Raw genomic sequence first — 25,593 nt, forward strand, 5'->3', positions numbered from 1 at the left:
TCTCCTCGAACGGGAACAACGGGAACCTTGTGTCTAGTGCCAGTGTTAGTCACCACTCCAATAACAACAACAACCCTATTTTGTGCGGAGACACGCCTCTGACGTCCAGGAACCCCTCGGACAGCCACAGAACTCTGGAATTATGAGTCACCAAAACCAATTTTACTTAACCTTACCCAGTGACAGTTCCATGGAGGTGTTTCCCAAGAACACGTTGTGCTGTTACACGGCCAAATTACCTCAGACCATCCCATTAGATCACGAAGCCCATTGGGAAGTGGCTTTAGTAGAAATCATTCACCCGACCCATGTCCTCAATGTCCTTCCCAATCAGAACTTTTTTACTGTGGAAGTTCATGACGAGCAAATGCAACAGTACTTGGATACCCATGGCAAATATGACATAAAAACCCCTGGCACACAAAATCAAAAGTACACCACCTATCACTTGTTCATTCCCCCAGGCTATTATTTTAGTGGTCAACATTTGGTGAGCAGCATAGCCTCCAGGTTTAATATCGTGTTTCTGAAAGCTTTGGAAAGTGTCAAAAAAAGTGTCACCATGGAATACCACAAATCAGCTCGTCGCTTCTTGATGAAATTTGACGGGAGTAAAATCATGTCCATTTTATTTTGTCCTGAATTGTTTGACATGTTGGGCGGAGACATGGACATGAGAATGGCCATGATGAAGAAAAACGAATTCCCAGTCATTTACGACAACGAGTCTTTTAGCAAGTTATTTCGTGCCCCGGTAGAACTGAACCGAGGACTGAATTTGATGTTTGTGTACTCCGATGTGGTGGAGTATAACGTGGTGGGACACACCTCCGTACCGTTACTGCGTGTCATTCCTTTCAAAGTAGATTCTGCCACGCTCGCTGACGAGGAAGGTGGAAACACTTACCACGTCCACCGCGAATTTGTACATCCTCACTATTTGCCTGTCAGCAAGTCGTATTTATACACGGTCAACATTGCTATAAAAGGAGATCTGGGACAAAATATTCCATTCACCAAAGGAAAAAGTCACAGTGAAACTCCATTTTCGAAAACGGTTCTCTCACAACTCGTATGTCATGTATCCAGTGTACCGAGGCGTTGCTCGACAGCGAGGACACGGTTTAGGAGATACGCTAAAATCGGCCTTTCGTTCGGTGGCCCCCGTGTTGAAACCGATGGTGACACGCGGATTGCACGCCTTGAAAGATGCGGCACTAACACAAGGCAAAGAATTTCTCCAAAATGTCATCATCGACAAACAAAACTCCAAAGAAGCCTTCATGAGGGCAGGCAAAAATGTCTTGCTGCAAACGGGCAAAGACCTTTTGGGAAGACCAGACACACCCATAAATGCTCTGCACGCTACCGAGTCAGGCATTCAGCAAGGACAAGGCAGAAAGAGACGACGAAGAAAACACCCTTTCACCAGACTTCACACTTCTAAAGCTAGAAAGGCAAAGAAAAGAAGAACCGTCCGAGACTTAGACGTTTTCGATTATTGAGACACCGAGAGTCTTGCGCTTGTTCCAAGTCGGAACTGGATCTGTTTGCCATGCCCCCCACCATGATGACGATGCAAGAATCCCAATGGGTGGAATTTCACCCCGTCTCCTCTTTGACGGATTGCGCTCCCATCGAGTTTGAAATCAAAGGACAGCCCGAAGATTACATCGATCTGAATAGCAGTTACCTGTACTTGAAAGTGAAAGTGAAAGTGATCAAAACGGACAACACCAATCCAGGAGACGATGCTAGAGTAGCTCCTGTCACCAATTTCATGCATTCCTTGTTCAGCGAAGTGGACTTGTACTTGAATAACAAACTGGTCAGCAGCAGCATGGATACTTACCCATATCGTGCCTACCTGGCAAATCACTTGACGTACGGAAAAGAAGCCAAGAATACTCATCTGGATGCTTGCGTGGTATGGAAACCTGACACGGCAGGTGTAGCCACGTTTAGCGACACAGTCCTGACAGAAGATGACAATCCTCACAATGTGGGGTTTAACGACCGTCGTAAGAAAATTCTGCAAGGGCGAAGTTTAGAACTGATGGATCGTTTGCATTTGGACATGTGGTTACAAGAAAAGTATTTGCTCAACGGGGTGGATATCCGTCTGAGACTGAATCGTAGCAGTGCCGCTTTCCATTTGATGGCCCATGCCAATGAATACAAAACTATCATTCAAGAAGCCCGACTTTACGTGCGTCGTGTGGAAGTGTTACCTAAAGTGGGAAACGACGTCAGTCAGACGTTGAGCAGAACGACCGCCAAGTATCCGATACGACGCGTAGAAGTGAAAACGTTCACCATTCCCGCTGGACAGTGATCTATGATCGAAGATCATCTGTTCCAAGAACAGTTACCCAAGCGTTTGATTGTTGGTATCGTCAGGAATTCAGCCTTCAACGGAACCCACGATCAAAATCCTTTTGAGTTTCAACATTACAATGTGTCCAAGATCGAAGTCAGTCGCGACGGCAAGACCTTGTGTACCCGACCCTTTGAGCCTAACTTTGGTGTCGCGAAGAATTATTTGAGATCGTACTTGTCCCTGTACGAAGCCACGGGACAGTTAGGAACCAACACCAGTCACGGTATTACGTACGACGATTATGCAGGAGGCTATGCTTTGTGGGGTTTTGATTTCACTCCAGACCAAGGCAGCGACGAGGGACATTTCCACCCTATAAAATCGGGTCAGATTCGTGTGGAAATTCAGTTTGCAAATCCACCTCCAGAAATCATAGAAATCAACAGTTTGAGAGAAGTCATTCTAGATTATTAGAAGCTATGGAAGACTGTTATCCCTCTTTACCTAGTGGAGAAACTTTGAAGATGGAATGTAAGGAGACCGTGGAAGAAGAAGAAGAAGAATCCCAAGACGAAGAAGTTATCATGATGAAGTCAAGATGGCCAGAACAAGAAGCCCATTTAGTCCCCTGTTTTGCTACAGTCCTGGCAGATATAATGAAAGAATTGATCAAAGAAGAGTGCTATGGATGTCACAACGATCATCCCAGTCAAATTCAACACGACAAATGTTTGATGTTGAGTCAAGAAGAAAAATTGGACGAATATCTAGACAAAGCTTGGGATCACATCGAGATAGAATTCGTGTTGAACGAGTGGTATAAAGGCTTGGATAAACATTCTTCTCCTCCATTAACGTCTCTGGAGTGCCGTCGCATCGAATCTCTCTTTGACCATAGTAAGAAGTCGGATCCGAACGCCTTTTACTTGTCAGACATTTTCAAGCAAAAAGTCAGGATCGAATTGATCACTTATCATTACCTGTGAAGAAAAAACACACAAATCAATGGATACCTGGGAACTTTATTATCTTTTGAACCACAGCTCGTACACGGCTTCTTGGAATCCTGTCGTCTGTGCTAAAGATGAACTCCGTCATCGCAAACCTCAAGACCATCTAGCTTATGTGATTAACACGGACGACAGTCATCTCCCAGGAACCCACTGGGTAGCCGTCTACTTTCCTCAAGAAGGATGTGTGGAATATTCCGATTCGTACGGATTGCCTCCTCTGGAAGACGATATCATCGACTTTATGAGAAGAAATGCTCAGACCACCCGATTCAATAATGTGAAATTACAAGGCACAGATTCCTTGGTGTGTGGACAATATTGTGTGTATTTTCTGCATCATCGCAGCCTGGGTTATTCCTTAGAACATTTAGTGACTCATTTTGATCCTCGTTCTTCTTCTAGAAACGATGTGAAAGTAGATCAATGGTTTTGTGACCATTATGCTTATCTTTTGTCTCAAGCTAGGAAACGTAGTGTCCATCAATGGCCTAATGATTTCCAACAGTGGAAATCACAATTTCATTCACAACGTTGTCAGCCTTGTCCAAAATAATGTGTGAGTTGAAAAAAATGTTTGTGATTAGAAAAAAATGTTTGATGTTATATTGTTGGGTTATTGTTAAAAAATGTTAGAGTTGTTTGTTAGTGTTAAGTGATTTTGAATAAAAAATGTTGTGTTTTGAAGAAAAAATGACTTTGTGGTTTGTTTGACTATAGAAATCTTGATTCATGCTCTTTGACTTCTTACTATCCCTCTCATGACACTCATTGAACGTTCCGACTCGAAAACCGTGGAGGGATGTTTTCCTTCACGTCCGCGCTCTGACTTTAAAGCCGGGGTAGCATCCATTGTCGACTCATCCTCCTACGAAGATGTGCTCCAAACTAGCTAAGCTAAACGAAGCCTACGTGAATTTGCATAGGGTCAGACACAGTCTGATACCGAAGCCAGAAGAGATAGAGAATGTGAGAATGTTAAAAGTCACTGAAGACCTGATAGAAGAGCTCTTCAGAGAAGAAGTGAACAGGGAGAAAGAAGAATGGACAGAGAAGTACAGACTTCAGAAACAACAGAGAGAGCAGCAACAGCAGCAACAACAGCAGCAGCAACAACCTGAACCTGACAGAGGCTTTGTCGATTGTCGTATCGACACCAAAGAGTTCTTCTTCTCTTTCCGAAGAAGCAGACCTATCGTCAGAAAGTCTATCCTCAGAGGACGTCGCATTCTTAGAAACTAAAAGATTGCCATAGCAAACAAAAAACAACAGCCCTTTTCAGGGTTACCCAATACTCTAGAAAAGAAATAGTAATCCATTTGCCAATGTGTGTATGTAGAGTAGTGTGAATATAAACACTGACTCTTTTTTATAGTGTAAGTGCATGTGTTTGTGTATATGATTGTGTGTTTGTAAGTGCTCACGTACGTTTGTTGTGTGTTTGTAAGTGCTCACGTACGTTTGTGTGGATAGTAGATTATGATCATGATTTTTTTTGCTGTTTGACGTGTGGGGAGAGTAGATTTGGGGTTTGATTTGATTGCTTTGCGTATGTGGATAGTATATTATTTTTTTAATGAAATTTTTTAGAATAGTGATGGGCAGTATAAAAAAGTGAGTGAGCGTTTCTTTTAGGTCCGCGCGTTGTTTGGTCATGATCTAGATAATATCAATTTTGTTTTAAGGGATGTTTTCCTTCACGTCCGCGCTTTTAGTATAAATTGAAACTCGCTTGGCAGTCTAGCTACCCTGTTCATTCGTTAACAAGACAATGAATACCAGAATAAGCAAACTTCTTGAACTCCAGATACATATGGAATATGTCAGGCGCCTGTTAAATGAACTGGCAGCGGAGGCCATAGTAGAAGAGGGAAGAATAAAGAAGGAAGAGGATGAGAGAAGACAGAGTTAAGAGGAGGAAAAGAAAATAGGAGAGAGGATGGCTTACAAGATACCAGAGACAGAGGATTGGGGTGCTGAAGCCAATCATCCTCCCTCTGCGCTCTCAAGAAAAAATGTAAAAGGAGACTGGGGAAGAAGATGTGTGTGTGGTGCCAGGCCTGGAAGGTGCCATCATTAACCAGGTGTCACTGGAGTTCAAAAACAAACAGCCCTTTTCAGGGCTACCCCAATCTCTAGAAAAGAAATAGTAATCGATTTGCCAATCGATTTGTGTATGTAGAGTAGTGTGAATATAAACACTGACTCGTATGTGGTGTGAGTGTATGTGCTTGTAAGAGCTGACGTAAGTTTTTGTGGATAGTAGATTATTGGGCTTTGTAAGTGATCACGTATGTTTGTGTGGATAGTAAATTTGGGGTTTAATTTTAATGCTTTGCGTGTGTGGATAGTAGATTTTGGGTTTGTTTTTTGTTGCTTGAGGTATGTGGATAGTAGATCATATGAAATGAGAAAAGTAGGGGATGTTTTCCTTCACGTCAGCGCGTTGTTTGGTCATGATCTAGGTAATATCAATTTTGTTTTAGGGGGATGTTTTCCATCACGTCCGCGCTTTAACTATAAGAACCCACAAAGTTCGTCGTTCGCACCATTCTAAGGAATAAAAAAGGAAGATGGAAGTGTCCCAACTGTTTAATGATTTAAGGCATGTTTATTTTTGGATGGTGGATGGTGAATATGGAGTTGAAAGGATTGAAAGAGATTGGAAGTTAAGAACAAGTCTGCACTACGTGAACGAACTAAAATTAGCCAGGGAGATGATAGAGGGATTAATTGAAGAAGAAGTAAAGAGATTGAGAGGGCTGATAAATCCCCCTTATGTCAGAGTGGGGACAGTAAAAGAGGCAATGGAGAAGATAAAAGAAGTAAGAAGGTTCTTGGAAGAGATAGAACAAAGGTCAGAGTGGTCCTTTGTCAAAAGAAGTGTTGAACAATTGAAAAAAGGGGAAGAAAAGATGAGAAAGGTGATAGATGAAGAAGTGGAGAAAATAAAGGACAGGTGGGCAAAAGATAGAAAAGAAGAAGAAAATAGAAAGAAAAAGGAAGAACTAGAGAAACTAAACGCTAACTGGATGAAAATCCAACAGAAGTTCCGAGCCATGGGTCACCCAGACTGGATACCGGAAACAGAAAAGAAGAAGAAGAAAGGAATGATGGAAAAAATGAGGGGATGGATAAAGAAGTTAAGGAGTTAGAAGAAGAAGAAGAAACCCAAAGGCCCTATTCAGGGCCACTCCAATCTCTCGAAAAGAGATAGACTTTCAATTGCCTACCCCAATTTTTTTTTTTTTTTTTTTTTTTTTTTTTTTAAAAAGAAATAGAGACCCATCAGGTCGGGACCCTATTAAAATAGGGTCCCGACCCTGTTCCATTTTCCCTTGTCGCTCAACAGTCCCAAAATATATTCCCCATGTTAAATTCCCATTGTCGCTCAACAGTCCCACGATTTATTCCCCATGTTAAATTCCCATTGTCGCCAGGGTACAAACTTTTTTCTCTAATGTTAAATTTTCCATTGTCGCCAGGGTACAACCCCCCTATTTTAACATTAAAGTCCCATTGTCGCTAGGGTATCCCCATTCACTACTCCCAGACATCACTCATAGCAGCATGTATATTCAAAGATCGCGTGTATTGCAAAGGAAGTTTTGCCTATATATATATATATATATATATATATATATATATATATATATATATATATACCGCCTTCATTTCAGTAAACTTAAACTCATTTAACTGATAACCAAAATAAATTTTGGGTCCCAAAATTTAATTCTACACTAAAATGAATCTCATGAAGCTGACACTTAACTGGAGCATGTGGTCAGCCAATGGCTTTTCCACAGCCTTCACTCATATAAAGTAAAACGAAAGCAAGCATGGACACATACAGACCTCGTAGACTCCTAATTATCACGCATCTTTATCTGAACAATTGACTGGTTATTGATGTTTTGTCCAGTCATATACACATTTAATTATTTATGATAAGAGACTGACTACATCTCATTCTTACGTGGAAGTAGAGAACCGCAGTAAACCGAAACCGAAAACTTCATTTTGGCTTCGAGGGATTTCGGTCTGGTCAGGTGTCATTGTACAAGTGAATTCATTTCTTAAAGTCAGACATAAGGTCTACAGAACATGATATACAATGATGCAGAGAAACAACACAGAACTATCTAAGCATAGACAAGATATTTGGCAATTCTCTGTCTCTCTCTCTTCAGGAAGAATAAATTACGTATACGTTTCTCGCAAAGTAACGCATGAGCGTGGGGTAGTACATGTTTGTATACTGTGTTTTTAAGTTAGCAAATTACAGGTGCCGAATTTTGTATTAACATATTAGCATGTACATGCATAAGAGAGAGAGAGAGAGAGAGAGAGAGAGAGAGAGAGATCTTGGGTTCTGAATATCCTTTTCGTTAGACAAGTTTGCATAAAATAAGTGACTTTCGTAACATAGTGTTCAATGGATCTATTCAATAGAAGCTTAAGCTCCATCAAAACCGTTATATTAAAATAGCATAGAGACTGGGTAAGTATTATACAATATTATTATTTACAACAGCATAGTCGTCGCAGATAGTTAATTGGTTTATTTAGATTAATATCCATATACCATTTTCTATATGTAACACTTAGTAGACTCTCCATATCTCCTTGACTCAGATAGGATTGAACTATTACGAACCATCCGCCATATTGCATGGAATTTATTGCAAACTTCTAGTCTGGTATTCACTACCTTCGTAAGGTAGAATCGAGAAAAATACCAAAATCTATTCATTTAAGATCAAATGGAAAAGTTGTTGCAATGCACATTCATTCACAATATGACTCCAAATTTCAATTTCAACTAGACACGCCATTTTCTTTCGAACGTTATGTCGAGCGAGCGACTAAGTTCAAATTTATCTGGGCGGAGTTAGATGCGCAGTAATAATTTTGATTTGTGTAATGATGAATATGAGCTTGTGTATTTAGTTTGGAATGCGGCATACATTCATTTACGTTGTTTCTTATAGTGTATTGTGTTTATATAATTAAACCTTAGGTAGAATAAAAAATGAGCATATAATAAAAAAGGTTACTACATTTGTATGGGAAAATATGAACTTGTTTTGTCGGAAGGATATACTGCACTCCCAAGGTCGTGCAGTATTCCATCCCAAAACTCGTTCATATGTTCCCATACAAATGCAGTAACCTATAACTATTGATCATTCATATAGTTATTTACTTAAAACCAACCTGGAACAGGGTCTTGCTCCAGCATCTGGTTCAGTTTCTCAATAGTTTCTTTAAGTCCTGCAAAAGTGAAGTGGAGGCCCATGGCCATCTGCATGGGATGTATGAACATTCCGCGATATTGAAAGAATCCATACTGTCCGAAGCCTACGAGGTCTGCAGGAAGTTGTATATTCTCTTTGTCAGGAACAACATTTAATATACCCAGCTGTTGAGGCGGCGAATATGGATCAAGTTTCTTTGTCAGCCACATTCTGTCAGTAAATAAGCATTACTGTCTAATATGAACAAAACGAATAAAAATTCAAGTTTGTTTAATGTTCAACATGCCGAATATATATTATAAACATGGATTATTGAAGCAATTCAGAAAAGCCAAGCGGAAAAAATTGAAAAAGGGTTAGAGATATTATACTAATATTTAAAAACCACTTTTCGTAAAAATAAAAAGGATTTTGAGATAACATTAAACAAATCATTTTAATATGATCGCAGAGAGATAAAAAGGAAACTGGTTTTGTAATAAGTCGCTCGTATTGTTGTTGTTTTTGTTGTTATTCTAGGGTTTAACGCCATTTTTCAGCACAAGATAGGCCATATATGGCGGCCAGTATAACTGGTGGAGGAAGAACCCTGGAAAACCCAGGAAAGAACCACCGACCCACGAGAAGCTACTGGCAGGCTTTCCCACGTACCCACGCTAGTCGCTCGTATAATGTAAAGAGTAAGATTTTACTGATCAATTAAAATAGATAACCATCACGGTACTTTTTACGACACAAATCATTATCAACGACCAAACGAACACATTGATTCAGAAACGTTCAAGTGAAAACAATAACCTACCGGTCAGCAAAAGTATGTTTTAAGCGTCAATGGCTGTACTGTCACCTTCTTGGTTTGACAGAAAGAGAGAGAGAGAGAGAGAAGTGTACATCAATTACCAGTTGACAGCTTAGCAACACAGATATATACGTTCGCACACACACACACACACACACACACTTATATACATATAAAGTAAAATCTATCAACACTGCGATTCCTCAGAACCAAATTAAGTTTTCTATTCTAAGGAGTTTCCGGTTTACTGAGGTTTTCTTTTCACAAACATGAAAAAGTATAGATTCACATACACATACATGAACACACGCACACACGCGAGAGAGAGAGAGAGAGAGAGAGAGAGAGAGAGAGAGAGAGAGAGCAGACAGAACCCCTTCCTATTAGCAGGTGGGCTCAAAACTGGTATAAAAATGGCCACATACCTAAGTCCTAGCACATGATAGTCGGTTCCGAAAGCAGGCTGGTGGTCAAGCATGGATTCAAGATTATAGCTAAGACCATATGCCTCCTTTTTTATTTTTCTCTCAATTGTCTCGCATTTCCATACACACATGCTTTTGTTGTTCATTAGCCAAACGTTTGCTCCGTGAATTATTGTACTGCAAAAATACATATATAGAAACAAGTAATCTTGAAACTGAAGTCAAAGAGAAGTTAAGTTTTAACAGACATAACTGTTTTATATTGTCGTTTGAAATTGAAAGGTTGTAGAAGACATTATTTTAGATAAGTAGTAAAGAACACGTGAGCAAATGTCCTTGTAAAATAATGACTTTTTTTTCCCACAAACTCTTGCTATAACGTATAATATATCCAACGGTTGACTGTTAAAGCCACGCGCTTCAAACATGAAGAAATCAGAGGGTTTAGCACTTGTCAACCTTTCGTATCGTTAATTCATTTATTTGTAAAAGGCGTCATATCATTTCACATAAATAGCAAATATTCATATTAAACACTAGAAATATTTGATTTTATATTATATACGTGGTATTAAAATATGATACATACGCCATCGTATGTTAAATAACTACAATTTTTTAATTCTAAGTGTTAAAGGAGAGTATTTTAACATTTCGCGTGAAAGCACCAGGAGCAGGATTACGGGATTCCTGTTTTCCCTGTAAAATTGTGCTTTCTACTACCTTAGTTCTGATCTCTTCTTTTTAAAAGAAATAGAAAATAGACATGTAATTCTGTCAAATGAAAACAAACCTGAATGTGTCGAAAGTCGGAGATATTCCCCCTGGTATATTCCCTGGGTTAATACATCTAGGCATGATGTCTATGTAGGCTAACGCAGGCATGTCCTGTGGCGGATGTTGTGCAGCCACCGATGTTTGGTATTCACCCATCACCTAGAGTCAGGTATGTACAAACTGACTTTTTTCATTTATAATGTGGGTCCTGTTTGCGTGCGTGTTCTAGCGCGCGTGTGTGCGTCTGTGTATATGAGAGAAAGAGATGTCACAAATTTCATCTTTACAACGTTACATACAGAGGCTTTTCTTGAGATCTCTCTCTCATTGTCTACATTAAAAGTGTGTAATGCACAAACAGCCGTTTTGTCATGAAAGATATTAAGATATCGTCCAAGAGTGTCGCAATATAACACAGATGCTGCCAATGAATCTGTTTTGATTTACGCAATAAAACACACACATAATATTACACATGTCTGTGAGATAGCTCTAAACTGAGGTCGTACATATTACACATGTCTGTTAGATTTTAACTGAGATCGTTCACTCTATAGTCATAATGTCATTAATATATATCAGATGAAAATTCGACTCTCAACTTCTCAGTTTTGTTTTCTTTGTCACTCTGAGCCCACTCTATTTATTTCACTAAACAGGAGATCGTCTACTCCAGCGCATATATATATATATATATATATATATATATATATATATATATATATATATATATATATATATATATATTAAAGACACATCACCGCATCAAACCAGTCTCTCCTCTGTTATTCTAAGTAACGTCGGTGCTTCACAGCATTTCAAGTGGTCTTTCTATATCTTTGTTTTGTTTTGTTGTTTAGGGTTTTTTCTCTCATTACTTTGGCTTTATTTTCTCTTCAGAATAAGACATTCTTACCTCGCTGTAAGAGGGTGGTGGGTCTGTCTGCGCCACATGCTCAGGGAGAAGTGGGGCAGTGATACTCGTCTCCACACCTCCTTCATAAAATGACTTCTTTTCCATTGACCTTTATTCTAGGTATTCTTAGTTACCTGAAGAAAAAAAATGAATCGGTTGCTTCTGATGAATGTAACCAAATGAACAGCAGCAATTACTGAAATCTGATCTCTATCACACACACACACACACACAGCATTGGAAATATTTAGGTAATCGATTGATCTCTATGCAGTGCGTACAATACGGTATTTGCAGTTTGCAGTTCTCAGGGGGTGTACAGAATTGAGGACGAGGTGTATGCCAATCACATGACAAATTCACAGTGTTTAAGATTAGCGTCAATGGCAACGGAGTAAATATATATTTTTTTTTAAAAACGGCCACCTCATTATATACATTAGAAATTTATCAGTTGATCGTTTGATGTATTGTAAGAAATATTTGTAATATTTGTATTAAAAAAAAACATTCATGAGAATTGAATGAAGGAAACTCCGACATACAGAAATGAGAAGTTGTCATTTAAAGTTGATCAATAAAAACTTACACAAGTACATATACTTGTATTCGTGCGTAAAAAGCCAATCACGCGGATTTACTGAAAGGCAGTCGGACAATTTCTCTTATATTCCTCAATGCAAACTTATTCAGATTACATGATACGGGTCTTTTGACTATTTCGTGACTTATATATATATATATATATATATATATATATATATATATATATATATATATATATATATAGTTCTTCATAAATTTAGGCCTACTATTACGTGCAAGACACGATTCGACGAGCACACATAAAAACACCATCCGCCCCCTCCCCAATTAAAAAAAAACACACAAGAAAACGGTATTGCACCCAAGTTATGGCGAATGGCGAAAATTCTGCCTCTACCATCCTCTCACCTTATTTATGGGGACAACAGTTTAAATGTACTATCCAGAATAATAAAATTCTCTCTCTCTCTCTCTCTCTCTCTCTCTCTCTCTCTCTGTTAAAGAGCTTCTAAAACATCGCTGAAAAAAAGATTTAAAATCAGCTTACCATAATGCGTCGCAAATTGTTCGAGTCTAGCCAAATGTTTCATTAGATATTCCGATTGCGAACTCAAATGTATATTTCAACAACATTTTTAAACGATATTCGATACAGCGACTTTTTCCAAATCCCAATTACCGTTAAACGGCAAGCACTGCTACATGTACATTATTGGTCTTGGTTCAATACACACAACAAGACTATTGAACACAAAAGGCGTAGATCTTTTGACCCAGTAATACGATCAATATACCCAGTTCATTGTAATTAGATGATTTGAAATGCACGTGATCAGCTTATATTTATGTGGTGACATTCGAACAATGCTTATTGGTTCAGACGGGTTTACTAGGTCGTTCACCAAGTGTGAACATGTTCTGTATGATCTAAACTGTTTCATGTGGTTCATATTATCTAATAGAATGACATTTGCAGTCTCTGCCGTGCAGTATTTCGTTTCCTGGTTTCCCGCGTCAGCTAAATGCATATATGGGGCAAACTGGTTCTTAATGCTTACCAAACAACTCACCTGCCCATCCACAATTAGGACTACGCAAAAACATATCTATTCTCACAATGATGTACATCACCTTCAACATATACAGGAAAATAAATGTTCATCTTTACTTTGCATCATTATTGTTAATGAACCGGTTATGCTAAAATATAAAACAAATCTATATCGAATGCAGAAAGTGCATGACTACAACTCAATTTTTTTTTATTCATCGAGCAGCACTCCCCCTATTTGAACAAAAATATAAGATATTGCCAGTATTTGCCATGGAATACCTTCATAACTAACAATAAAATAAGGAAATAGTTGCAAGATTTAAATACAGCAAAATACACATGTGTTGATTTCATTACTAGTGATATTACGGACAACATCATTTGATTTCAAAAATCTAAGATAGTCTTGTAAGTTTGGAATAAAACAGTAAATGTACAGACAAATATAAGGAGGACAAGGCAAAACGTTTTCTTACATCTGGTCCTCGTGATGAAATAATTTCTTTTAGGCTTATCATATTATTAATATGAAACTGGTGTTGCTACCGTGAGCCATGAATTACACAAAGCCTGGGATAATGGAGATTTAGTATGAATTTTGTTTCGTAATTTTAGGAAAGATTTTGATTTAATTGATCATGGGTTTTTATTCTTCACACATTAAAACTTTCAAGCTCGGTAATAACTCTTTATATTTGCTTAAGTTAAATTTGAAAGGAAGAAAAGAAAATGTTGAAATAAACAATGTCACGTCGGATGAAAATAAAACAACATGTGATTGGTGGAATATCTCCATAATCTTTTTATTGCCACTACTGTTTTTTTTATCGTTATAAGAAGAAAAAAGTCTAAATTTGCATGCAGGCAAAATTGAGACTGTTCTCTGTGCTGATAACCATGTAAGATATTAGGTATTCTGAGAGAAACTTGCATAATCATCTTGTTGAATTCTCAAAATGGTGTAAACATAATGGAATGGACAAATAATGTAGACAAAACTAAAGTGATGCCAATAGCTACACATCATAGTCGTCAGAATTCTCATTGACTACAATATCGATGATGTTTACCATTGTATAAATGACTTGAAGATCTGTGTGTGTGTGTGTGTGTGTGTGTGTGTGTGTGTTAGATTTGTAACGTAGCTTTAACAATATTTCAGTGATATCGCTACGATGTCTGCAGTGTGGCAGTTTATAGTGATGTCTAGCACTGGGGCATCATGCCGCAGACATGTAGCATGATGTCCCACAGAGTCACATTATCCTGACATCAGGCTGACCAGTCCTAACACTAACCTCTTAATGTTGAACGCCAAGCGACTTGAATATCTAGAAATATTTATGAAAGAATATGTTAAAGAAAAGCTAAATATAAGTTTAAAGTTTATATGGGTTTTATGCCCAGCAATAGGTCCAGTACAAGGACAAATCATACTAATACAAACTGAAGTCTACCAATGCTGTATTCTATGCCGTCTAACAGAATTTTGTCTTCATTGTGAATTGTATAAAAATAGTTGGACTTTTTCTCGGCCAAATATTCGGAAGTAACAAAAATGTTAACGAAGTATGTTTGCAGTGAATGATGTGCTTTTAGTCTTTTTTGTAATTTTTGTGACCTGCTACTGACATGAACGACACATTTTAAATTCACTACCTGCGACTTTGTTAAATCATTGCCTTTAATTTTATTTTCTTGCGTGCTTAGTTTATAACTCGACCATTCCAAGATTCAAATTTTCAATTACCACAGGTGTTTTTTATTTATGGTTTTCTTTAGGACTTATTGGCTGTTTAGAGTTGTTGCAGCTTGAATTATCGGAAAATGTAGGTTTTGATTAATCGGGTGCTAATATTTCAAGCAGTGAATTATAGAGTTGTTCCGAGTTAAGTAACAATAACTTTAAAGGAAATGATTTAATCTGATTACAGTCTGTATACCTGGTTTTGGTCAATTTCAGTTCTTCACAATACAAACTGCTCCGCCGACTTCAGACCATTTGGAAACTAATGCCAGTTTGGGAAAGAAAACATATGGACAAATTGAGTATTAATCGATAATCGATCGGTTTGCAGAAATTACTGATCGATCAAGACAGTGTATCCGATTCAAAACAATAGCCAGCTGTGCTTTCTACAGATCTCAATTTTACTGCTTTTACCAGAAGATTAATTACTTGGTGATCCTATCGTGATGATTATCCTTTAAGAGCGATTTTTAAAAAATAACAAAAACAAATATTTTACTCCGAATGACATAGGAAAAAAAAAGATCGCGTGGACTCTCCTTGCCTTCTTCGATGATGCGAACACCAGAGGAAATACATCATTATACGCCGAATGACTTGAAAAAAGGTGATTGGTTTCTTCGAGGTTGCGGACACCCGAGGACACGCAGACAAAATAGTGACTATTGACCCCGGAACGGCAGATGTGTGTATAGCGTGTTACCACTGCTAGCGTTGAAGGTAATCGGTCTATTGTGTGTGTGTGTGTGTGTGTGAGAGAGAGAGAGAGAGAGAGAGAGAGAGAGAATTAATTTATATTTTTGGATTGTAATGTAACCTTCCAGTAGATTTTGTTGGAATCTGACTTTGTTTTAGGAACTATGGACTTTGCTATCTGACTTTGTTTTAGGAACTATGGACTTTGCTTTGAATTCGCTTGGTAATAAGCCCCAGCTATTTATTTATCAGACTTCGAAAACACTTTGAAAGGGCAAGTTGGTCTCAGATCGACCAGTGTTTCTCATAACGAGTGTCAAAATTACTGACTCGCACCGTTGCACATTTTACATTTCGGTGACAACTTTGATTTAGAATCCGACAAGAAAGTGTCTAGAGAATGCAGCGATGTTCCGATTAATCGATGCTTTCGAGAATCGGTCACTTCAAGTGAAATAACAATTCAACTGATTACGAATTATGTGATAGATTTTGTTCGAAATACTCTTTTGAGCCACTCACGCTGTTTCACAAAACAGTTCCGTTTTTTGTCACGACATTGTGCTGTTACCGTTGGAACAGCCACAGTAGTTCTTTAGATTTGTCTCCCCTTTTTAACTCTTCTTCATAATTATCAGTTTCCATTTTTCGTTTGTAATACGTCCAGGCAGGAATGTGAACGTTCCTTCACAGCTCTTTCCGTTGAATCTGAAGCCCACCACAGTGTGAGTAAATTTATGAATTATTGTTAATGCCTCGTATATTTAATTTCGGATATGGATGTTAATTGAAAATGACAATAAGTTACGACATAGGGATAGTTAACTATACGCAATGCCACGTGGTTTGCGAGTGCATACGATACGCTTTATTTGTGTGAGATTCATCTCATAAACATTCCTTTTGTGTCATCATTTAAACCCTCTTAGTAACAATCTTTGTTAAGCTACGGTAGAAATATTAACGGAAATGTACCTTATTGAATTTCAAAGTATGGAAGCACATAATGGACGTTATTTCGTTAGTAAATTTAAAAGGACGGAAATACATAAGAAAGCCTTTACTTTCAATATATGTTGATGTAGTAATTTCATGTTTTGTAATGGCTGTATTTCCATTTATTACAGCTTTTTACCTCACCTAATTTCAAGAGAGTTCTCGCCTACGAATAAAAACAGTATTTAAACACATTGTGTTGTCTTGTGTCTTGGATGCTGGAGAACTCGGGGGTTATGCTAACTGTAATTCCTCCAGGGGAAAGGCAGTATAGACATCATGCAGACTAATTAATCGATTGGTTAGTAAAAACTGATGACACATTATGAAATTTATCCAATGTCCAATATTAAGAACATTGATGAAGACAATTGTCGCCAAGTTAAAGATGAAATCCCATCTTAGTAAAATGTAGAGGAAATTTGTTTATTTAACAACTGAACTAAATGTTTCATTTTAACGCACCAGGTATCTACCTAGTGCAGAGTTAGTTAGGTTAAAAAAAAACATGCAGATTTTTCTTCAGATTGCGGGATTATCACCCAGTTTGACTATTTTAAGGCGGGTTTAGCCATTTTACTGATTTTTCTTATTTTTTTATATAAATATTTCTATTCACTCAACAAAGGTTTATAAGAACTTTAGGGTTATTTTTTTTTTAATTACTAAAATTATGGTGGTTAGATTTTAATTAAATATAGATTGTAATGTAGAATTACTTGCTCAACGTTCATGGCTGTAAGTAAAGTAATATTTCTTTTTGTACTTAATTTAATTTTATGTATATGAACTTGCTTCTGGCTTATTTTCTTAAAATGGAATTTTGCACTCAAGAAAGTTAAACATATTTGAAGTTGTGCATTAATGCAGATTTTGGGTGGAAACATTTGCGTATGTTTTTAACAACTATTGTGGTCGCCCTGATAAATTAATATTATTGTACCCAACATGTGATTTTAAGCATTCTAGACCCATTAAAACGGCCCATGAGAAAGTTGTATCACCGGGCCACTTTGATCCAAAGACGGGGCATCGTTCCTTAATTTTAGAGGACAAACCTCTTCATAATACGCTCTGTATTGTAATTCAAATATCCATAATGCGATTTTAAGCCCGATGAGAACTCAACTATGCCGAAGAGGCCATTAACGGCTGCAAAAAAATCGCATTGGCTGTGTCGTTAGCGTGCTGAACTCGTAACTGATATCGTTTGGGTTTGAATCAGATCATCGGCTCATCCCAGTTTGGATACCGTGGTGCATCCCTGCGAAAAGCACTTTCCTCCGGCCCTAAAATCCTACTTGTGTTGCTTTTCCGTAAGACATCATACCAAATCACAGTGAGCGTTTAAAAGTAAGCATTGTTAGTGTTATGATCCAACTTTAATTTTGTTGTTGTTAATAGAGCATGGACCCAAAGAGCCTGGTACCCTGACCTCCCTTGATGCTTCATCACAGGAGGCCAGGGTACCAGGCTAGGACCCAAACGGAGTCCCGTAATGAGTAACTAGGCTTAAGAATCAAAGTTTATTTCCTCGTCTTTACGGATCTTGTCCTGCTTGATTTTAAACCTTGAGCCTAAACCCGTTTGAATTCCAGAAGCATAATGCTAGTGATTAGTTATCATAATTCTCGTAACACGTTCTGTGTAATCTTCGTACACAGCAAACCGTACAAGTGTCATATTATCATCGTAAATTGTGCTTGTAAATGAATATACACTGAAACTATTCTTTTCCTACTTGTTACCCCAAGTTCAGCTTAAATGTGTTTCTTAACAATGCATTAGTTTCTTCTATACTGGAAAACATTTTAAGTATTGTCTCCTTCATAAAAGTACGATCGATTGGTTCGAATAAGAATACAGTTGATTGACTCGGATAAGACTACTGTTGATTGTTCAAATAAGAGAACTGTTGACTATTCAAATAAGAGTACTGTTGATTGGTTCAAATAAGAGTAATGCTGATTGGTTCAAATAAGAGTAATGTTGATTGGTCCAAATAAGAGTAATGTTGATTGGTTCAAATAAGAGTACTTTTGATTGGATCACACAGGAGTATTGTTTATTGGTTCAAATGAGAGCACTGTCAATTGGTTCAAATAAGAGGAATTTCTGATGTTATGAAATTAAATTCGTTGATATTCTTCACTCTTATATGATACGTCTAAAGAAACAAGAATAATTCACCAATAATATGTACTGGATGTAATGGCACATCAACACACTAGCAGCAGAGAGGGTGAACAAATCTTTTGCTGGAACGTCATTTTTGAAAATTTAAAGCTTCCTACGAAAATGAAGGAAAACCAATAAGGTCAATAACGCCAAAACCTAAGCCTCTAACTTTACCGAGAGTTTCTCTAATTGGGTTAGTTTTTTTGTTACTTTATCGTTTTCGTTTGTGGGTTTTTTAAATTTGTATGCGTGATTTCGTTCGCCCACCGGACGTTTCATTGAGGTCGCACCCTCTCTGCTGCTATAATTAGATCATTATTATATCAATAATGGCACCTGGTGCGGAATCTTATACTGCTAAATCAGCTCGAGAAAGATTAGAAGCAATAAAGAAATTTCTTCCAGTCCGTGATTCTGTCAGGCAAAAACTACAAGAACGTTAAGAATCTCGGGTGGAATTTGCAGAAGGTACAGAAAATTTATTTAAACCAGTTACAGAAGTTACTGAAAGAGTTGCAGAAGCTACTGAATTTCTACTTCAAACGTTAAAACAAACTGCTGAGCAAACTGCAAAGATAGCAAAAAGAACTAAACAAACAAGAAAGATTTTAAAAGGTATTTCAGATGAAGTAGATGATACTCAGCTTATTGAAATAGATAAGGAAGTATTTGAATATACTGAATAAGCTCGCATTAAAAAGGGTGATATATCAGAACAAGAAAAAGTTTATGCAATTAATAAATTTAGCGATGATAGTGTTCTCCACATAAGGAATACTAAAGAGGTAGATTCAACGGTATTTGGGGAGGATAGTTATTATGATAAAGGAGCGTTTTTGAAACCTGCGTACTCAGGTAAATATGTAAAAAGTGAAACCTGGTACGATTGGCTTTATAAAATACGTTATAACCTTGACGTTACAACCTTGATAGGAAAGATGCAAGATAAATATATATAAAAAAGTTACAACCGCTAGAATCACAACAACTATTTGCATTACAAGAGCAACCATCTCCAACAATAAATGATGATGAAGCTGGACCAAAAAGAGAAACACCCCACACACTCACACACACAAAGAAGCTAAACGAGAGAGAGAACTTGACAAATATGGGAATTACGTTCTTCACCAAGTAAGAAAGAAGAAGAAGGAGCAGCTGGATGTGGTTTTTCTATTCAAGGAAATGGTCTTATTACTTGTCCTGACAGTATTCTTGCCGATGTTGTCCTGTTAGAAATTTTAATGGAAGGAATACGCGCAGGAAATAATTCTCCATGAATTATTAACGAAATATCTGATATTTGTCGAAGATTATTCACTGACAGTATTATGGATCACAACATTTATCATTCTCTCATTAATGAAATTGTCGATGATTATTACAACGACTAAACAACTAATTAATCAGTATATAATTAGAAAATGATTATACACACTGCTCAACGTGGACCTGTAATGGTCAGGGTAGTAAACTCACGATTACCAATTTACAAAGCGTTTACGAAGATGGACTCGGTGATGTTTTTATGGGTTTATTCAAAAGGATAGCTCCAAAAGCAATACCGATTGTAAAATAACTAGGAATGAAGGCTGTTGAGGCTGTTCGTGATAAGGTATTAGTGCTATTGGTAATGTTGCCCGTAAAGCATTTACATCGATCAAAGAAAGATTAGCTCGATTAGTACGAAGAAAACCATAACCACCAGTGAAACTGGCTAGCATCAAAGTTATGCCTGCAAAAATTAGTAAAATAATAGTTCAAGCTGAAACGGAGAAACTAGCAGAATTGGCTGTTAATGAAGTTGTTCCTGCAAAGTTAACTAATAAAATTATGCCGGTAAATACAAGTTTTATTTCAGGAAGTGGTCTTCGTGTTATACGATAACAATTATAATAAGATGTTTAAGCGTATATCCGATCCAGCGTTCGATATAGATGCACCAATTCTTAAAGATGAATCCATACGCGAATATCAGTTTTATTATTATGATGCACGTTTACCAAATCAGCGTGGTCGAATCGAATTACAGTTTCAAGATACAAGCAGATATTTTTTTACCTGCTGAAGCATTTATTGAAGTAGAGGGTGAAGTTATAAAAACAGATGATACTGTATGATACTGTATACGATGCTGATTATAGTATCGGTTTTGTCAACAATGGTATTATAGCGTTATTTGACAGCGCTATGTGATTGACTGAAAAAATATTGAAAGGATTCAGAAAGACGTTGATGTTGCTACGACGATAATCGGTTTAGCAAGATATTTTGACGATTGTACAAGATCAGCCGGTCCGTGAATGATGTTTGCGAAAGATGATTCTAACGACTCTGATTATAATCAATTACAATTGCGCGACCAAGAAACTTCGCTAGAAACGCACCTGTTGATGTGGAAACTGATTTTTTCCCCTAACCCGGATTTTAATGTAGGATTTGCAGACCTTGGATTTGCGTTGAAGGGTGATCGTAGAAGATTTTCATTCGCGATTCCACTGTCACATATCTTTGGATTTTGTAGAAACGTTATCTTCGGGGCTAAACATACACATGTAATTGTTAGAAAAGGTGATGATAATGAATGCTATATGGCAAGCTCCAGGCGATGCTGGTAAAGTAATACTGACAAAACTTTCACTGTGGATGCCAGTAATGACTCCATCAATTTCTGAAGAACAAAAATTACTTTCTTTTATGGATTCAGGTGGTAAATCATTGTTATCATGGTTGACGACGACCACGGATTCACAGTAATATTGCTGGTTTATTTACATGGCATATAGCATCACAGTAGGGTGTTTCTGCACCACGATATATTTTTATTACTTTTCAGAATTCTGAGCGCTTAAATTCACAGAATCATAGTCATATGATATTTGACGATCTTGGAGTTAGTGAGGTTTCATTAAGAATAAATGGACATCAAGAACCAGCTGAAGATATATTATTAAATTTTGAAAATAATCATGTAGCACGTGCGTATCATCGTTTGATGACATTTATGGGACGTGATCAAAATATAAATACCGGTTTGCAAATATTACAGATAGATTTTATAAATCGGTATCCGATCTATTACTTCTCTTTGGAACATCTTGATTTAAGTAGACAGTCTGTTGTTGATGTCCATTTTCGAGCTCGCGTAAATCCAGGTGCTGGTATTAATTACAGAGCAATTACTGTTACACTCGGCGATAGAGCAATGTTACTTGAAGGTGTTGGTGGACGAATGAGAGTCATTGACGCACCAGTAGAAAACATATAATTAAATCACTTATCATGTTATAAAAATGTCGTATAGTCACGTTAATGTCACTCTGACTCCTGGGCAGGTGAAAAAATTGCAATCAAAACTTGCAAGTAAATGCGGAACAAAAATATCACTGAAAAAAGGATAAAATTTGTGGTGGTGGTCCAAATAAATTATCATTAACCAAGACTCAATTTAAACACTTTAATAAGGCTTTAGAATAAAAGACCGGAGTTCAACTTATCTTTCTTAAATACTAAATTAAAACAGGTGGAATATTTCCACTTTTTGCAGCTTTACCGGCGTTAATAGCCGCTGAAGCTCCAACTATTGCAAAGACAGCTGCACTTGGAGTTTTAAGCGGTAATGCCGGAAAGGTTGGTAGTATGCTTGTTGATAAAATAACAGGAAAAGGATATAAAAAGGGAAGGGGTCTAAGATTACCTGGAACTCCTCATCGGTACGGTAAAGGTCTGACACTTCAAGGAATACTTCACTTGTTTTGCCAATGTCATATTTTGATTTATTCGATGCTGCTAAAAAATTAAATATCAAAAATTTTAGAGGTGTTTTTATGCGTGACCAATTACCAAAACAACCAAACAATTTTGAAACAGCATTATTAATCACGATAATAGTTCTGGTCCAGGAACTCACTGGGTTTCATACGCAATTGATCCACGTGGAATCGTTTATTTCGATTCGTATGGGTTGGCACCACCAATTGAATTTTTAAAACATACAAAACACAAGACAAAATATTCCAGTCTGGTATTCAACATTACCAACACAAACAATAACCGATCCGCCAATATGCGTCCGTGAAGCAATTAATGTACTGAATGCAATATCTTCATCAACATTACCACCTCATAATGTCGTGCACGATTATACAAGCAAGCGTGTCGTTTTAAACAAATCTTAAAGTATAATGGTTGATATTTACGGAAGACCTTCTCTTAGTGGTACCACTAAGGGCAAGAAAAAAAATCACATTGATTTGTCGAATTACGAAACTAAAAATGAACGTGCCGATATTATGAACCTCTCTGGAGTCGATCGAGATGAGGTCGTTATTTTTCAGGATAAACACGGTGTTCTCAATAATAGTAACATTAATTCGAATGACATAGTTCGTAGAGTTCATGGTGCTACTACGGATAACATTCCGGTATTTACTAATGAGGGTAAAATCAGAGACTCAAGTATATAAATCGCAACTATTAAAAATGAAATTACAGAAAGTGTTGCTGCTCGTTTAAAATCAACAGGTGTTACAATGACGGGCGAACTCAGCATGAACGGAAATATCATAGTTGTTTTAAGAGATCCAAAATCAGATGAAGATGATGCAACAACAAAAAATATGTGGATCTTGGCATTAATACAGTAGATGCTAAATTATCTATGCTACGAGCTGAGCACAACGTTCACGTAAATATGTTTTTAAATCGTAGAAATTTTCAAAAACATAATAAAATCGCCGATGATTTCTTTGGCACCTCATTGATTGCTAACGTAAAACTCGGCGATATTAAAACTGCTATATCAGAAATTGAAACGATTATAAAAAAACTAGATGTTATAAGTGGGATTCCTGATATCGTTAAAAAAATTGAACTGATTTAAATCCCCCACGGGCAGATAACCAACATAGGATGCACAGTAGCGTCTGACCAAGCATTATGGTCACCAGTCATTAGATCCATTAAACATCGCGCTGAGGTCACCGGTATATACAGGTTCTCAGTACTTGGTGTTGTAACAGTTATAATATCTACCACGATTTCACGGCGTTATCCACTGATTGGATCTTTGATCTATATTAGTGATGTTAGATCAAAACGGCGAGGTAACTTTTGCTGTGGAACCTGAGGGAAAAAAAACTCAGTTTGATTTATCATTGGTGCCTTGAATTAGTAGCTAAATTCCCACCTAATTAAAATACAATCCGATCAACGTTCAATGTTAATGTGATTTGGATTTTTAACGTAACTTTAACAATTTTTCAGTCATATCGCTACGATGTCTGCAATGTGGCAGTTTATAGTGATGTCTAGCACTGGGGCATCATGCCGCAGACATGTAGCATGATGTCCCACCCAGTCACATTATCCTGACACCGGGCCGACCAGTCCTAACACTAACCTCTTAATGCTGAGCGCCAAGCGAGGCAGCTGTTAGTACCGCTTTTGTAACTCTTTGATATGACTCGGCCGTATTGAACCCAAGACCTTCCGCATGATCAACGTTCAAAGTGATGTTGCAGCGCAACATTATATTTATATAATCAAGCACGTGAATGGCAAACAAAATTAAAAGATAACGTTGACGAGTATATATTGAACGTAAAGAAATATCGTAGACGTGTAGTTATTGTTGATATAATTATTTATTCAGCGTCTGCTGTTATTGCTGGTGCCGGTGTATAATTATCAACAATAACAATGATGACACCAGTAGTTGTAACAATTTGTGTTTCAGCTGCAACAACAATAGTCGGTATTCTTAATATCGTTGCAAATAAATATGTATGTGCACAAATGCAAAATTGCATGATTATATAATAAAATTACACACAGCGACATTAGCATTCTCCAAATTATCCTCGTTATTATCAGCGAGCCTTAGTGATGGAAAAATATTAGATTGCTAGTTCACGGAGATTATCAAAATCTACAATGAAGCAATGACTGATTGCTTTAGAAAATCAAGATTTAAATAATAATATCAACTCCACTGCCATCACCAAGCAAGCTACTTCAACAAATCGTAACGAACACAGCTCTTTCAAACACTACGACGATATCAGTGAACTCAGTTAATCCAGAATTTAGTGTTAACTTTCCAACTGCAATTCCAGTGAAAGAAATAGCGAGTGCACACTTACGAGTATATTATAGCCGGCCAAATATCAGATCAAAATCATTTGGTGGATTACAGGCGAATAATGCCTTTGTATTTGCAAATAAAAATAAACCCGATGGAACACCTGATTGACAGGATGTCGCTGTTTATACAGGAAGTTATCGGATTGAACAAGTCAATGACGAATTTCAATGCAGAATCAAATCTATAATGATAAAAGAAGCAAAAATAGCTATAACAGTTCACGAACCGACGTATCAGCTGCAACTGAAATATATTCTCCAGATTGCGTTCTAGATATGTATCAATCATCAATTAGATCTGTTTTAGGTTGGCCGGGAATTTTACCAGAATAGCATGGACAATCATAACCAAAACGAGATGAGTTTTCCACTAACGAATTTTTTTTTATAACAACTCCAAAAATATCGAAATATTTTCCCGTGGAACGGAACCGGTGGTGTATATAATATTTATGCATTTAGTGGCGAAATAAGATACTTGGACGTTTATAAAATGTATTCCGACCCCATTAATTCTGATGTCAAACAATCAATCGACAAAATACAAAATCAGTTTTTGTCGTTATCACAGCATTATAATGATGATATAAAACAACAAATCATTGAAAAAATAGAATATCTAATTAAATTAGAATCAGATTATAATCATGTCAATGACACTATCATTAAGGAAGTATTTAGCTACGCTATTTCTTTCCCGCGGCCTAGAAAACTTTTATCA

General features: G+C 37.2%; 1 protein-coding gene across 1 annotated transcript in view; it reads right to left on the minus strand.

Annotated features, from left to right (window-relative positions):
- The window catches only part of LOC149778330 (uncharacterized), a 61,593-nt gene extending 48,874 nt beyond the window's left edge, over positions 1 to 12,719 (minus strand). Inside the window, exons 1-5 of the mRNA XM_089939140.1 lie at positions 12,602 to 12,719; positions 11,509 to 11,642; positions 10,609 to 10,751; positions 9,816 to 9,992; positions 8,551 to 8,801 (exon numbers count right to left, since the gene is read on the minus strand). Of these exons, the coding sequence (XP_089795266.1) occupies positions 8,551 to 8,801; positions 9,816 to 9,992; positions 10,609 to 10,751; positions 11,509 to 11,613 (676 nt within the window). The 5' untranslated portion in view covers positions 11,614 to 11,642; positions 12,602 to 12,719. The remainder of the gene's footprint in view (positions 1 to 8,550; positions 8,802 to 9,815; positions 9,993 to 10,608; positions 10,752 to 11,508; positions 11,643 to 12,601) is intronic.
- Between the last annotated feature and the right edge of the window lie 12,874 nt (positions 12,720 to 25,593).

The sequence above is a fragment of the Sinohyriopsis cumingii genome, chromosome 17 (assembly GCF_028554795.1).
Source record: "Sinohyriopsis cumingii isolate HCF-2022 chromosome 17, ASM2855479v2, whole genome shotgun sequence".
Lineage (NCBI taxonomy): Eukaryota > Metazoa > Mollusca > Bivalvia > Unionida > Unionidae > Sinohyriopsis > Sinohyriopsis cumingii.